The sequence below is a fragment of the Sarcophilus harrisii genome, chromosome 3 (genome assembly GCF_902635505.1).
Source record: "Sarcophilus harrisii chromosome 3, mSarHar1.11, whole genome shotgun sequence".
Classification (NCBI taxonomy): domain Eukaryota; kingdom Metazoa; phylum Chordata; class Mammalia; order Dasyuromorphia; family Dasyuridae; genus Sarcophilus; species Sarcophilus harrisii.
Window position 1 is genome coordinate 887,255 of NC_045428.1, and position 12,614 is coordinate 899,868.

A 12,614-nucleotide genomic window follows, 5' to 3' on the forward strand; every position below is an offset into this window, starting at 1 on the left:
AGGCCCGTAATTCTTGTTGCCTTCCCAAAGGCTGGCGGGGGTTCCTGGCAGCTCCAGGGGCACCGGGGTGCGAGTCCGAATCCCCCGCCTCCGCCAGGGGCATCGGCCCCAGCTCAGGTACTTGGTGGAGACCCTCGGCCCCTCGGCTCCGCTCCCGGGAGAACGGGGGGGCGTTTGTGCCCAGGGCCCGGCACACCGTGAGGACAGGCGCCGCATCTGCCGCCTTCCCGGGGCCCCCCTGCACTCCCCCAGGCCCGAGAAGGCCCCCTCCCCAGAGGGCCGGGCACGCCTCCGAGGCCGCTTTTGTGTCGCTCCCTGCTGATGTGCCGTGGCCTTGGGGGCGGGCAGCAGGGGCCCTCATGGGGAGACCGGAACTCAGCACTTGGAAACAGTGTGACCGACTTCACGTTAACCCATCCGCGCCCCCGGTGCCCAGGGTGGGAGGGCACGGGCCCGCGGCTCTGCCACTCACCATTGTTGTACGACTGGAAGAACATCTGCAGGAGGCTGAATAAGCCTCCCGTGAAGTCCAGGAGCACATTGCCGATGCTCCAGCCCTCCGTGCTCTTCCGGCGAAAGTTCAGGCACGCCTGGGACAGACAGAGGGCGGGGGGGCTGAGAGGATCCCACCCCCCAACCCCAGGTGCCTCTACTTCCCGCTGGCCCGTCCCCCCGGGACTCCTTACCTGGAAAGTCGCCAGGGTGATGGGAGTTGTTGGGGAGAAGCAGAAGAGGAACTGCAGCCAGGTGGCCCGAGGGTCACCCTGACCAAAGGGCGAAGAGCCAGGACAGCACCAGGAGGGGGGGCCCTGGACCCTTTGGGAGGGGCAAAGGGGGCTGCGAACGGGGGCCCCACAAGGTACCCCAAAGGCCCCAGGGCGCCTTCCCCCTCCTCGGTTTCTCTGCCCCAGAGGCCAAAGGCTGGTGCTGCTCAGAGCGGGGGGCTCCCTCCCCCTTTTGGAGGGCCTCACCACCCTCTGTGTCCGGGTCACCCCACCTCTATAAACACTCCGTGACCACCAGGTGAGGCCTGGTGGAGCGAAGAAACGTCGTTCTGTCCACGGGTTCCCGGGGTATTGGTGAAAAAACTTCCAGGGGCCCAAAACAAACCGCCCCAAGGGCGGGCGGGACCCCGTCTGGGACCAAAACCCTTCTGGGACCTGGGTGGCGGGGCCCATACCAAAGGGCCGGGGACTTTCTACTGGGACTGGCTTAACTGGAACTACCGGGGGGGCCCCCAACTGGGCCCTAGGCTAAACTTTCCAACTGGGCCACTCTGGGAAAATCCCCTCACCTTATTACAAAAACCATTTAAACCGGGTGGGCAAAGGGTGGGGAATAATCATCAGGCCACCCTCGGGATAGGGCCCAATGCTAACCCCCAATTGCCCTAACCCCCTGGGACCCCAAACATGGACAACCCCATCAGAACCAAGGTGGAAATCAACGAAGGGGCCCAACTTGCTTTGGGGTGAGGGTTTGGGGCCCCACCTCCGCGCCGGGCAGCAGAGCCAAGTTTCTGGGGCAGGGGCCCCCGGGGTCCAGGCAGCAATGCCCTGGGCGATTCTCGGTGGGCAAGCCCTGGGGCGGGCTGGGGCCCCCTGCAAGCACCCTGACCCCCCCTTTTTGGCCTCGTTTCAAACACCTGTGGGTAGAAGGAGACGGACCAGGCCATAAAGTAGATCCAGCCGATGACCTGGTTGAGCCACTCCGGGCTTGTGGGCCCAAAAGTGGACCGGCTGCAAGGGAGGGGTGGGTGAGGGGGGCGGGGGGGTCGCCCCCCCACCGCCAACTCCGCCCCCACTCACCTGGTGTGGTTGGGCCATTGGGAGAAGGAGGTCGGCTGCCCCTCCGGAAAACCTGGCTTCCCCCCTTTGGGCCGGGAGGGGCCGGGGTCCTGAGGCCTCCGCCCGCCCCGTTCCCAGGGCCCCCAAGGCCTCGGTTCCCGTTGGGGAACTCGGCCTTTGGTTCTTGAAGTGAAGCAATCAAGTCCGGCCGGGGGCACCTACGGGGCCCTGCAGGGGGGTGGGGCGCCCCTCGGCGCCGGCTCCCCTCCCGCCAGGGGCTGCCCCCACTGGGGCAGGGGTTGGTTGGGGAGGAGGGGGGGAGGAAGGGAGGGGGGGAAGGGGGTGGGAAGGGGAGGGCGGGGAAGGAGGGCAGAGAAGGGAAGGAAAGGAAATAGAAGGGGTGGGGGGGGGGGTGGGAACAAGGGGGGGAGGAAAGGAGGGAAGTAAGGGGAGGAGGGGGGAAAGGGGAGGGAGGGAGGGGAAAAGGAGGGAAGCTTGGGAACCGGTCCCCAAACCCTTCCCCAGGGGGGCCCGGGGAGGGGCAGGCAGAGGGGAGGGCCGGGCCTTGGGAATGCCTGGGAAGGAGGCCCCCACTCTCCAAAACTTGGCCCCCGAACCAGGGCCCCCCCGGGGGGCTTGGGGGGCTCCTCCCCAGGGTGACGGTCCGGCCTCCCTTTTTCAGCCAACAGGGGGGGGGGTCCCAAGAAGGTTAAGCGCCTGGGCAGCAGTGCGGGTCCCTCAGAACCCTGCCCTCTCCCTGCTCCTCAGGGGGCATCAGGGGAGGGGCAGGGGGGCAGGAGGGAGGCCAGCCTCTGGCCCGGCCCCATGGCCTGAGCCCAGGGAGGCCAGCTGCCAGCTTCCTTCCCGAACACCTGGCCCCCAAGGGCAATGGAGCCCCCCAGGGTAGCGTGGACCTCGGCTCCGCTGGAACCATGCTGACCATGTGATCAAGCAGAGGGGCCTCCCTTAGCATCCAGACTAAGAGCATTCCTGGAGAAGGAGAGGAGGCCCCCCAGACCCCTCCAGCAGACCAGGTGTTCCCAGAGAGGATGCTGGCCTTGGGCATGCCCCAATTCCTCTCCCTCGCTTGACCCCAAGGCTCATCCCCTACCTGCCAGGACCTGCTCCCACCCCCTCCCCCGGGGTCCTCTGCCCCAACATCTTGGGGAGTTGCCTGCTTCGACTCACTGTGAGCCCACCCCTCGCTGGCTGGTCCCCCCCCCCATTCTCCTGGGAGAAATCCCAAGTGTCCTTTGGGGGTGGCCCTCCCCTCTTTGCCAAGACCTTCATCACCTCTGTAGACTCCCCCCTCCTCCTTCCGGAACCAGCCACAGATATTCTGCAGCCTGAAGGTCCGCTGCAGTCAGAACCCCCCCCCCCCCAGCCAACACTCCCCCCTTCGAGTTTCAGCCTCCGGCCTAAGCGGGGGTACTGCAGAGTCTGGGGGTCCACAAGAGGCAGCATCTCCTGCTGCCAAGGACACTCCCTCGGACGTGCTGGGGGGCTCCCAGCCTCGGGGCACGAGCCGGGACCCCCCAGGCCGGAGTGAGGTGCCAAGGGGGGCCCCCACCACTCACCGCACACTCCCTGCAGCTCGGCCACCAGGAGGAGCCACCACCAGGACCACGACCACCTGGACATGTCCAAGCCTTGGGGGGAGGGGATTGGAGTCAGGGGCGGGGGCTTCCCACAGGTTCCCCTCCCCCACCCCAGCTCGGGGACCTTCCACAGGCCCCTCCCAGAGCCCCTCCCTTGGGACAAGGCTGTCACCCTCCCGAAACTCCTTCCTTATGGGGGGAGGGTCTGGACTCGCCCCCTCCCCTGGGGGGCCCCTAAGCCTCCTTCCTTCGGGGGCGCCCAGGACTGTAACCTCGCCCTGCTTCTCCTTGGGGGGCGCCCGAGCTGGCCCCCTACAAGGGTCCCCGGGGCCCGAGCTCCCCTCCCGGCCGGCCTCGGCCTCTGCCCCGCGGAGGCTGGGGCTGCGGCCGGCCGGACACCTCCCTGGGCACTCCGGGAGCGGCCGCCCCGCGTTCACTCACCGCCAGCAGGAGGAAGGAGAGGAAGCAGGGGACGGAGCGGCGCCGGGAAGTGTTGCTCCGCTGCCCCGCGGCTACTTGGGGCCGCCCGGGTGTGACGTCATGGCCCCGCCCCGAGGCCGCCGGCCAATGGGCGGGGAGAGCAGTTCGGAGCCCCGCCCCGTGCCGGTCCGCCCCCTGGGGGGTCTGCGCCTGCGTCCCTGCCCTCCCGTCTGCGCCTGCGCTTGCGCGGGCTTCTCCGCCGTTCGGGACCATGGCGGCCGCAGGTGGCGATGCCCAAGCCGACTACGTGTTGGGCCTCGACCTGGGCACCACGTCCGTGAAGGCGGTGCTGCTGGAGGCCGGTGCCCATCGAGAGCCCCCGATGCCCGCGGCCAGCGCCAGCCGGGCCACACGAGCCGACGCGCTCCCCTGCGGGGAGGCCGGGCCCGGGGTGAGCGCCCGCCCCTCCCCCTCTGCTCCTGGGCGGGGCCCTTTGGAACCCCCGGGGGGCGGGGCCCTTTGGGAATCCCCCGGGGGGCGGGGCCCGGAAACCTGGGCCGTCACGTCCCTCCCCCGCCCGCCTCGGTGGGCTCGGGAGAGACGCCCCCTCCGGAGTGAGTTGGAAACGCAGAGCTCCAAGCGCCAGGGCCGCGGCAGAAGTCGGGGGGAGCCCGGGGTGCCCGGCGCGAGGCTGCCCGGAGGAGCTGGGCCCGGCAACGCTCCCTGCGGGGGGAGGACGGGGGCTGGGGGGGAGGGGCGAATGGGGGGGTGCTCTGGGGGGCGGGGCGCCTGCCGGAGCACGCATGCAGTAGGCACTTACTCTATGCACAGAAGGCTCTGGTTCACGCCCACACTCCCTGGAACCCAGTGGCGCCGGTTGGCGGGGGAGGGGGCGGGCGGTCCGCGTCTGGGTCCGGCTGCCCTCTGGGCCGCGCCCTGAGCCCCTCGCGTCCCCAGGGCCGGGAGCAGGACGTGCGCAGGATCCTGTGGGCTCTGAACGAGTGTCTGGGGGCCCTGCCCGCCTGGCAGCTGCGGAGGGTGCGCAGCATCGGCGTGTCGGGTCAGATGCACGGGGTCATGTTTTGGAACGGCAGCCAGGGTAATGGCAGCCAGGGTAATGGGCCGCATCAGGGAGGAGGCCTCGGGGCGGGGGAGCGGGAGGACGGCTCACGTCCGGCCCGGGCTCGTTTCAGCCTGCACCTGGGGGCAGAGGGGCCCCCACGGGGTCTTCGAGCCGCGGCACGTCAGCCACCTCGTCACCTGGCAGGACGGGCGCTGCTCCAGCGGCTTCCTGGCCTCCCTCCCGCCGCCCGAGTCCCACCTGAGCGTGGCCACGGGATTCGGCTGCGCCACCATCTACTGGCTGTCGCGCCACAGGTGGGTCCCTCGGGCCCAGTGTCGGGTTGGGGGCTTTGCTGCTTCCCTTTCACCGGTGCAGGAGCTGGGCCTGGTGGGGACTGCAGGGGAGGGGGGCCTCGGGGGCCCGGCCACGGCCCGAGGCCGGCCGGTGACGGCGGTTTCTGCCCCCAGCCCCGAGTTCCTGGTGCCGTTCTGCGCGGCGGGCACCGTCCAGGACTACGTGGTGGCCATGCTGTGCGGCCTGCAGAGACCCCTCATGTCCGAGCACAACGCCGCCAGCTGGGGGTACTTTAACACCGAGCGCCGGAGCTGGAACACCCGCGTGTGAGTGCCCCCCGGGGTCCCGGGCACCCCTGCCCCCGCCCTGCCGGCGGTCCAGCCCAGGCTCTGCGGGGGAGGCGCGGGCACAGCTCTGCCCGCAGGCTTTAGGGAGTCTGCTTTGCAGTTTGGAGGAGTCCGGCTTTCCCACCCGCCTGCTCCCAGACGTGGCCGAGGCCGGCGCCATCGCGGGGACGACCACCCACGAGTGGTTTGGTGTCCCCCCGGGGACCAAGGTTGGCGTGGCCCTGGGGGACCTTCAGTGTTCCGTGTTCTCCTGCATGTCGCGGAGCACAGACGCAGGTGAGGCTGGGCGGCGTCTGCCCGTGAGCTGGACCAGACCGGCCTGGTTCGTTCAGAACTGGGCAGTTGCAGGAACCGGCCAGCGAGAGCCCCGCGGCGCAGTGGGAGCGGTGGAAGGGGCGTGACCCACTCCTCCCCAGCCTCGTGACTGAGGCGCGCTCACTGCTGGGCCGCGCTCACTGCTGGGCCGTGCCCCTGAGCCCGGGCCGGCTCTGACGCCCACTTCTCTGGCTGCCCAGTCCTCAATGTCAGCACCTCCATCCAGCTGGCGGCCTCCATGCCGCCCGGGTTCAAGCCGGCAGAGTGCCCGGAGCCCTCGGACCCAGTGGCTTACTTCCCCTACTTCGGCCGGACCTACTTGGGCGTCGCCGCGTCCCTCAACGGCGGTAACGTGCTGGCCACCTTTGTCACCATGCTGGCGCGTTGGATGGCGGACCTAGGTGAGTGGGCCCCCGGGCAGGCAAGCATGGGGGGGGAGGTGGCCTCGCCTCCCGAGCCCCCTGCAGCCCCCCGGGCGCTTGTCGGGCTCCGGCACAGGGCGTGGCGCAGGCGGAGCCTTTCTCTGCCCCGAGCCCTCCCCCCCAGAGACCGAGCGAAAGCGTTTCCCTTGGCAGGAGTGGACGTCGCGGAGGGCCAGATCTATTCGCAGATGATCCGGGCGGCCCTGACCCAGACGGACACCCAGCTCTCCATCAGCCCGACGCTCCTGGGGGAGAGACACCTGCCGGACACACTGGCGTCCGTGAGCAGCATCTCCCCCGCTGCCCTGTCCCTTGGGCACGTGAGCAGGGCACTGTGCCGCGGTGTCGTCCGGAACGTCCACGCCATGCTCCCGTCGCAGCGGCTGCAGGAGTGGGGCGTCCGGAGGCTGGTGGGCAGCGGCAGCTCCCTGGCCAGGAACGAGGTGCTGCGGCAGGAGGTGGAAAGGGCCTTCCCCCTGCCCGTCTCGTACGGCCAGGACGTGGATGCCGCGGCCGGGGCTGCCCTGGCCATGCTGCGGGAGAGCATGGTGGGGGGCAGCTGACGAGGCCCAGCTCCTCCCAGTCGTTCCTGACGGTATTCCTGACCCCTTCCCCGATTAAGTCCCGAGGGGGCCCCAGACGGCCTCGCAGCAGTAGTGGGGGAACCGAGTTCTGCCTCCACAGCCAGTGTCAAAGGGCCCCCTGGGAGCCCCCTTTTTAGTGAGTCCCTCGCAGTTGAGGAGAGGCCGGCTGTCATGGCTTCTTCTGTGACCTCGGGATTAACTGGCCGTTTTGGAAAAGTCCTGGAGGGGCCACTGCCCGGTCTGGCGCTCTCGGGGGGAGCCTTCTAGGAACCCCCTGAGTTAGCTGCCCAGTCCCCTCAGGGCTCCTAACCTGCTGACAGTAGAGCCACCAGGGTTCGGGAGGGAGGCTGCGGCCCACTGTGGAGAAGTGAGCCCGGGCTCCAGGCCCAGAGCAGTTTGGCCGGGCCCAAGAGCCTGGACCCCACAGCCCGGACCCCACATGGGCCCACTGGGACACGAGAGGTCATTCGGTCTCCGTGGCGGAGCCCTGTTGGCTGGGGGGTTCTTGGGGGCCAGCGGGGTGACTGGCCACAGCTGTCCGTCCTGGGGTCCTCGGGTGCGCAGTGAGCCTGGCCCTTTGGGGGGATGGTAAATCTCTGGCCAGATGCCCCTGTGGACGCCTGCTGTTCTTCTTTGCAGACTGACCTGATGAAATCAAAGATCTTCAACTTCGAATAGATCCAATCTTCAGCTAAATCAATAGGGGGGCGGGCCGCCGGACAGGTTTCTCAAGGGCTCCCCGGCCCCTTCCCAGACCCCTGCTCCCCCCCCAGTCCTGCTGGAGGACGGCCAGAATGCCACGTGCCCGGACATCGTGCCACGTCAGGAAGAGCCGAAGCGAGGGGGGCCTGAGACGGGGGTGGGGGGGGGGGGGGGGGGATCTGCTCAGGGTCAGTGGGAACTTGCCCTGGAGGAGGAAGGGGGCCTGTTCCCGTTGGGCTGAGAGGGGGCAGCAGCCAGCTGTTTGCCCCCCCCCACCCCATCCCCGCTGGCTCTCGGTGAACCGGATCTGAGCTGTGGGGACCAATACCTTGGGTGGGAAGCCCAGCCCTGGTGGGGGGAAACCTGTTGTGGAGGTACACTGATTGTCAAGTGATGTTTTGTGCTGATTAAACGGAGGAGGCTCCAGACACTCCCCAGGGGCCGTGGCTTTCATTTCAAGGTTTGGGCTTCAGGGGTCTCTGAGGTCTTGCAGAGCGGGCTTGGTCTGAGGTCCCCGGGGGGTGGGGGGAGCCCCGCTCTGAGCTCCAGCCTCCCAGGGCGTGGTCGCCCCTCCCAGTAGTGTGCTCTTCCTGGCTCGAGGACCCCCTCACTGAGCAGTGCCCCCTCCCCTGCTCAAGGACCCCCACTGAGCAGTGCCCCCCTCCCCCACTGGCAGACCCCCACTGCCTGAGGAGGATCGCCAGGATGTGTGGAGACTGCTCCAACCCTTAGTCCTGTCCAAGCCCATGGGGGGCCGACATCAATCCCTCCCTCTGGCCAGGGCCCCCCCACTTCCCATTGTCCTTCGGCACTTTTGTCTCCCCGAGTCTGCCTTTGAGAATGCTTCAGGTCCCTGAAAGCTCAGCCCCGCTGCCCCCACAAGGAAGCCTTGGTTGGCTCCCCCTCCCCTAATAACCTCATGCAGTCTGTTGGGGTGCCTTCTGCTGCCCCGAGAGCCGGATGTCACCAGGGCCTGCCTGTCCCAGGCTCCGGGCTCAGCTTTGTCCCAAAGCCCAGCCGCTTCTGGACCCAAGGTCCCCGGCCTCCCCCCTCGGCTCGGGCCAGTGCCGGACCTGGCTGGCTGCGTTCCCGGCTCTCACCAGTGGCTAACTAGAGATGAAGCAGGGAGGTTTGGGGGGGGGGCGCAACCTTCTCCCCTGGCCCTGGGACCAGAGGGAGCCTCTTGGCGCTGACGCCCAGGCCCAGCGGCCTTTCCTTGTGCCGCCCTCCACCCCCTGCTGTAGGAAAAGCAGAACTTGGGGCCGTGGCCCTAGGCCACAAGCACTGAGGACAAGCTCTGGGGATGTCCAAGGTCCTGAAAACACCAACTTCTGGATGAAATAGGAGCCCTCCCCCTCCCCCCAGGCTCCAGGGGAGGTTGCTCAGGCTGACCCTCCTCTTTCTCCTTCCCCCCCCTCCGCCTCCCCTGCCCCCCCCCCAGGAGCCGGTTCCATTTCCTGCCTTTTGTGCCTCTTCAGTTCTGCCTTTGAGGCTGCTTCAGGTGCCCCCAACCCAAATGGCCGTTCCCGTTCCTGTCTTTGGGGGCGTTTTGCCCCCGAGGGCCAAGTCCTGTCTGTGGGCCTTGGCTGGCACGTGCCGCCCCTGGCAGAAGCAGTGGGAGTGGCGGGCAGCTGCTGGCAACGCCAGGGAGAGAACCCCGGAGACGGACCTGCCCCAGCACCCCCGGGCCCCTCCTCGGGACGGGGCCCTTCCAAACGTCAGGGTGGGGGAGGTGCAGGCGGCCCCGGACGCTCATCGGCCCTGTGACCCTGGGCCAGTCCCTCGCCCTGCCTGCCTCAGTTTCCCCTTCTGCCCAATGAGCCACCCGCCCCCGTACTCTGCCCGGGAAACCCCAGACGGGCTCGCGGAGAGTGGGCTGGGGGCGCCGTGAGGAGCGCCAAGGCGGCCGGAGATCCAAGGGCAGGTTCTGCCGCCTGGCCCAGGATGCTCCGGGGGGAGGAGGCGGGGAGCTGCAGGTCGCCCTGCCCGGAAGGCCGTGGGTGGGGATCCCTGGGCAGCCAGCCGCCCCTCAGCGGCCCTTGGGCATCTCCCGGGGCGGGGCCGGGCTGCAGGGCTCTTTCCACTCGGGAAGGTGCGGGTCAGGTCCTGCCCAGCTGGGGGCGAAGAGGCGGGGGAGAGGGGGGAGGCGGAGGGGCGGGCGCGGGGGGGGGTCTCCCTCGGAGCCAGCCTGAGCCCCTCCCCTCCTCTCCCCTCGGGCCCTGCCCCCTCCCTGCTCCGCAGCCGCCCCTCGCAGAAGCCGGAGAAGCGCCGTCCGGGCCTGACGTAATGCTTGTGGCTGCTTGGGCGGGGGCGGCCTGGCTCCTGGAGGGGCTGATTGCCTCTTAACGAGTCCCCCAGGCCGCCGGCCTCCGCTCGCCCCATTAGGAGCCGGCCTCCGCGCTCGGGCTGATTGGGCCAAAGGTGAGGGAGGCGGCGGAGCTCCCTGGGGGCGCAGGCGGCTCCCGCGCATCAATTAAGACCCTGCCTGGTCCCGAAAACATTTTCCCAGCCCGGGCCTCAGAGCCCCTTCGCCGCTGGCCCTGCCCATCCCGGCAAGGGGCGGGGAGGGGCCCCGGAGAAAATCCGCCGCACGCGGTCCCCCCCCCCCCGGCCCTTTTTTTTAGAAAGCCAAATTCTATAGTATTTTATTTATGAGAAACATGAAACAAAGACTCAGACTGAACGGATTTGGGGCGAAAATCTATTCTGCCTCGAACACGATACAACGAGTCATTAATATGATTTCAGACAAGGCGAAAGCAGCTTTAATTTAAACGGGATGAAGAAGGAAATTAACGTTTTCTGAAAGGTAGCATGGACAGTGGTTTGATTTCACATGTGCATCCAATGGTTATAGCTTCTTTTTTTATTATAGCTTTTTATTTACAGGTCATACGCACGGGTAATTTTACAGCGCTGACAGTTGCCAAACCTTTTGTTCCAACTTTTCCCCTCCTTCCCCCACCCCTCCCCCATGGCAGGATTGATGAGGTATGGATCGTGGCAGGAATATGGCTGGTCTCCTAGTTCTCCAAAACAGCAAGTTAGGGCGGGTTCGCAGCGAGAAACGCTACACCAAAGGCTGTGATAAGGAAAGGCACTTTATTAAAGAGAGAAAGACACTAAGATGTTCTCCTAGTGGGCAGTATCAGAGAATTGCTAGGAGACCTTTTCTCCGGGCTTACAGAAACAAAACAATTTGGGTTTTTGCGTTAGAAAGGAACGTACTGGGGATGGGTTTGCATCCAAAAGGTGCGTAGGTTTTACATCTGAAAGGGACATACTTGGGATGGGCTTGCATCCAAAAAGGCGAGCATCTGAAAGGAACATTTTAATGCAGATGCTCTCCTGGGCGAGGCTGTGTTGTCCTCATCATCTCCCCCCTCCTCAAGCACTAGACACAAATTCTTTTGGAAAAGGGCCGGTGATCTCTAGTCTTCTGTATCTACTTCCTGCTGGGATGGGCGTAGAGCTCAACCTAAAGGAGGGAAGAAGGGGAAGTGGTGCTTGGGGGAGAGAAGCGAGATCTGAAGGCGGCAGCCATAGTGTCCAGTGGATGCGAAGTTGGTGTATCAGTTATCTCAGGGTTCCCGGGTTGCAGGAGAAGTTGGAAGTTTGCAGCTTGTAGCCTAGAAGAGACAAATCTCACGAGCAATTTGAAAACGCAAGGACCAAATATGAGCTGAAGGATAATAATCAGAAGAGAGGTTAGTATAGGTGCCAGTAGGGACCATATCCAGGAATCCCACCCAGTGGACTTGGGGGGTGTAAGAAACTGCTCATGGAGGTCTTGCATCCAGGCAGCCTTCTGTAAGATTCTCTCTGTGCGCAGCTCAACTTTCCTTGAGTTGTTAATATACATACAGCAAGAGCTGTTGGCTAGAGCACAGACATCTCCGCTGGGGGCAAGAAGATAATCTAAAGCCATGCGATTATCCAAAACCATATTAGCCAAGGAGTCGAGAGATTCCTGAATCTCTCTCAAGGAATGAGCCGTTTCGTTGGCAAACTGGTGGATTGTGGCTGTCAGGTTGGAGAGAATGCTTTCATGCTCTAAATATCCAACCCAAGGAAATAGCATCCCGGCCCCTTTCTTCAAGTACCACAGAGTGTTTTCCCAAAATCCCCGCTTATGTCTCCTCAGGGGAATGGGGGCTGCCTCTGGGGCACTGGCATTGTATATAGTGAAAGGGGTAATCAAGTGGCCTAAGGTTCAAGACCCAAAGTGTTTGAAGGGTGTCAAGCACCGGGTGGAGAGAATCACAGGTGGGAGTGGGTTCCAATCAGAGGCATTTCTCTTAATAGGCCTCTGAGAGGTGCTGGAGGGGGATGGGGAACTTACTTTGCAGAGGAAGGCATATCCCTTAGGTGCACAGACGGTACCTGAGGTTAGATTCCGAAGCAGTCTCCTGAAGCTTGACTCCATGGATGAGTATGGTCGCAAAGCATTCTGTCTATTGGGAGGTTAATTTTTAAAAGGTTACGTAGAAGCCCCTGGGAAGGCGATTTAGAAGCATTGTAAAGGAACTTGCAGGAATCCCGGAGTGGGCTTCCCACAGTCACTTTCTGGGGAGGTACATAATCGAAAGTGCACCTGACCCGTGACCCTTTTACACAGCTGGTACAAGTTGCCGAAGTGAAATTACGGCAGGCCCGAGAGAGACCACACTCGCTTGCACCCACAGTGGTGGTGCAAGTCAGTGTCCCAACATCAGGGATATAAACCTGGCCGTCCTCAGAAACAGTAACATCCACTGTCTCCGTAGTGTAGTGATATATAGACGCAAGATCCTTCCCAGCCAGGAAGCAGGGGATAGTCGGGTCAGAGAAGTCCCCTTGGGGACTGGCTAGTACGAAGGGGGTGGCATCCAGGGAAGAGATAATGGCACGTGGGAATGGGACCTTTGCAACAAAATGCATTAGGTCTCATCTGTGGCCACCCTGAGGGGGTGAAATGACATACCCAAAGTCCGACACCCCATTCTCCCGGGAGTTCCTAATCGAAGGAAGTTGTCCCCACCCAGGGCCCAAACAGGGTAAGGCCAGGAGAGCTGGAGAAAGAAATTAAAAAGTAGGATCTTT

At 64.9% G+C, this 12,614-nt stretch overlaps 1 protein-coding gene across 2 annotated transcripts; it reads left to right on the forward strand.

Annotated features, from left to right (window-relative positions):
* Window positions 1–4,018: 4,018 nt before the first annotated feature.
* On the forward strand, window positions 4,019–7,965 carry SHPK (sedoheptulokinase). 2 transcript variants are annotated; one of them, XM_031957367.1, is made up of 8 exons: window positions 4,019–4,256; window positions 4,763–4,904; window positions 4,999–5,182; window positions 5,336–5,488; window positions 5,610–5,785; window positions 6,025–6,225; window positions 6,400–6,841; window positions 7,470–7,965. In XM_031957367.1, exons 1-7 carry the CDS (start codon window positions 4,077–4,079, stop codon window positions 6,807–6,809), a joined length of 1,446 nt encoding a protein of 481 aa, XP_031813227.1. In that variant the 5' UTR covers window positions 4,019–4,076; the 3' UTR covers window positions 6,810–6,841; window positions 7,470–7,965. The 2 variants fall into 2 exon arrangements, with proteins under 2 accessions (XP_031813227.1, XP_031813226.1); XM_031957366.1 differs by having other exon boundaries at window positions 6,400–7,965.
* Window positions 7,966–12,614: the final 4,649 nt, after the last annotated feature.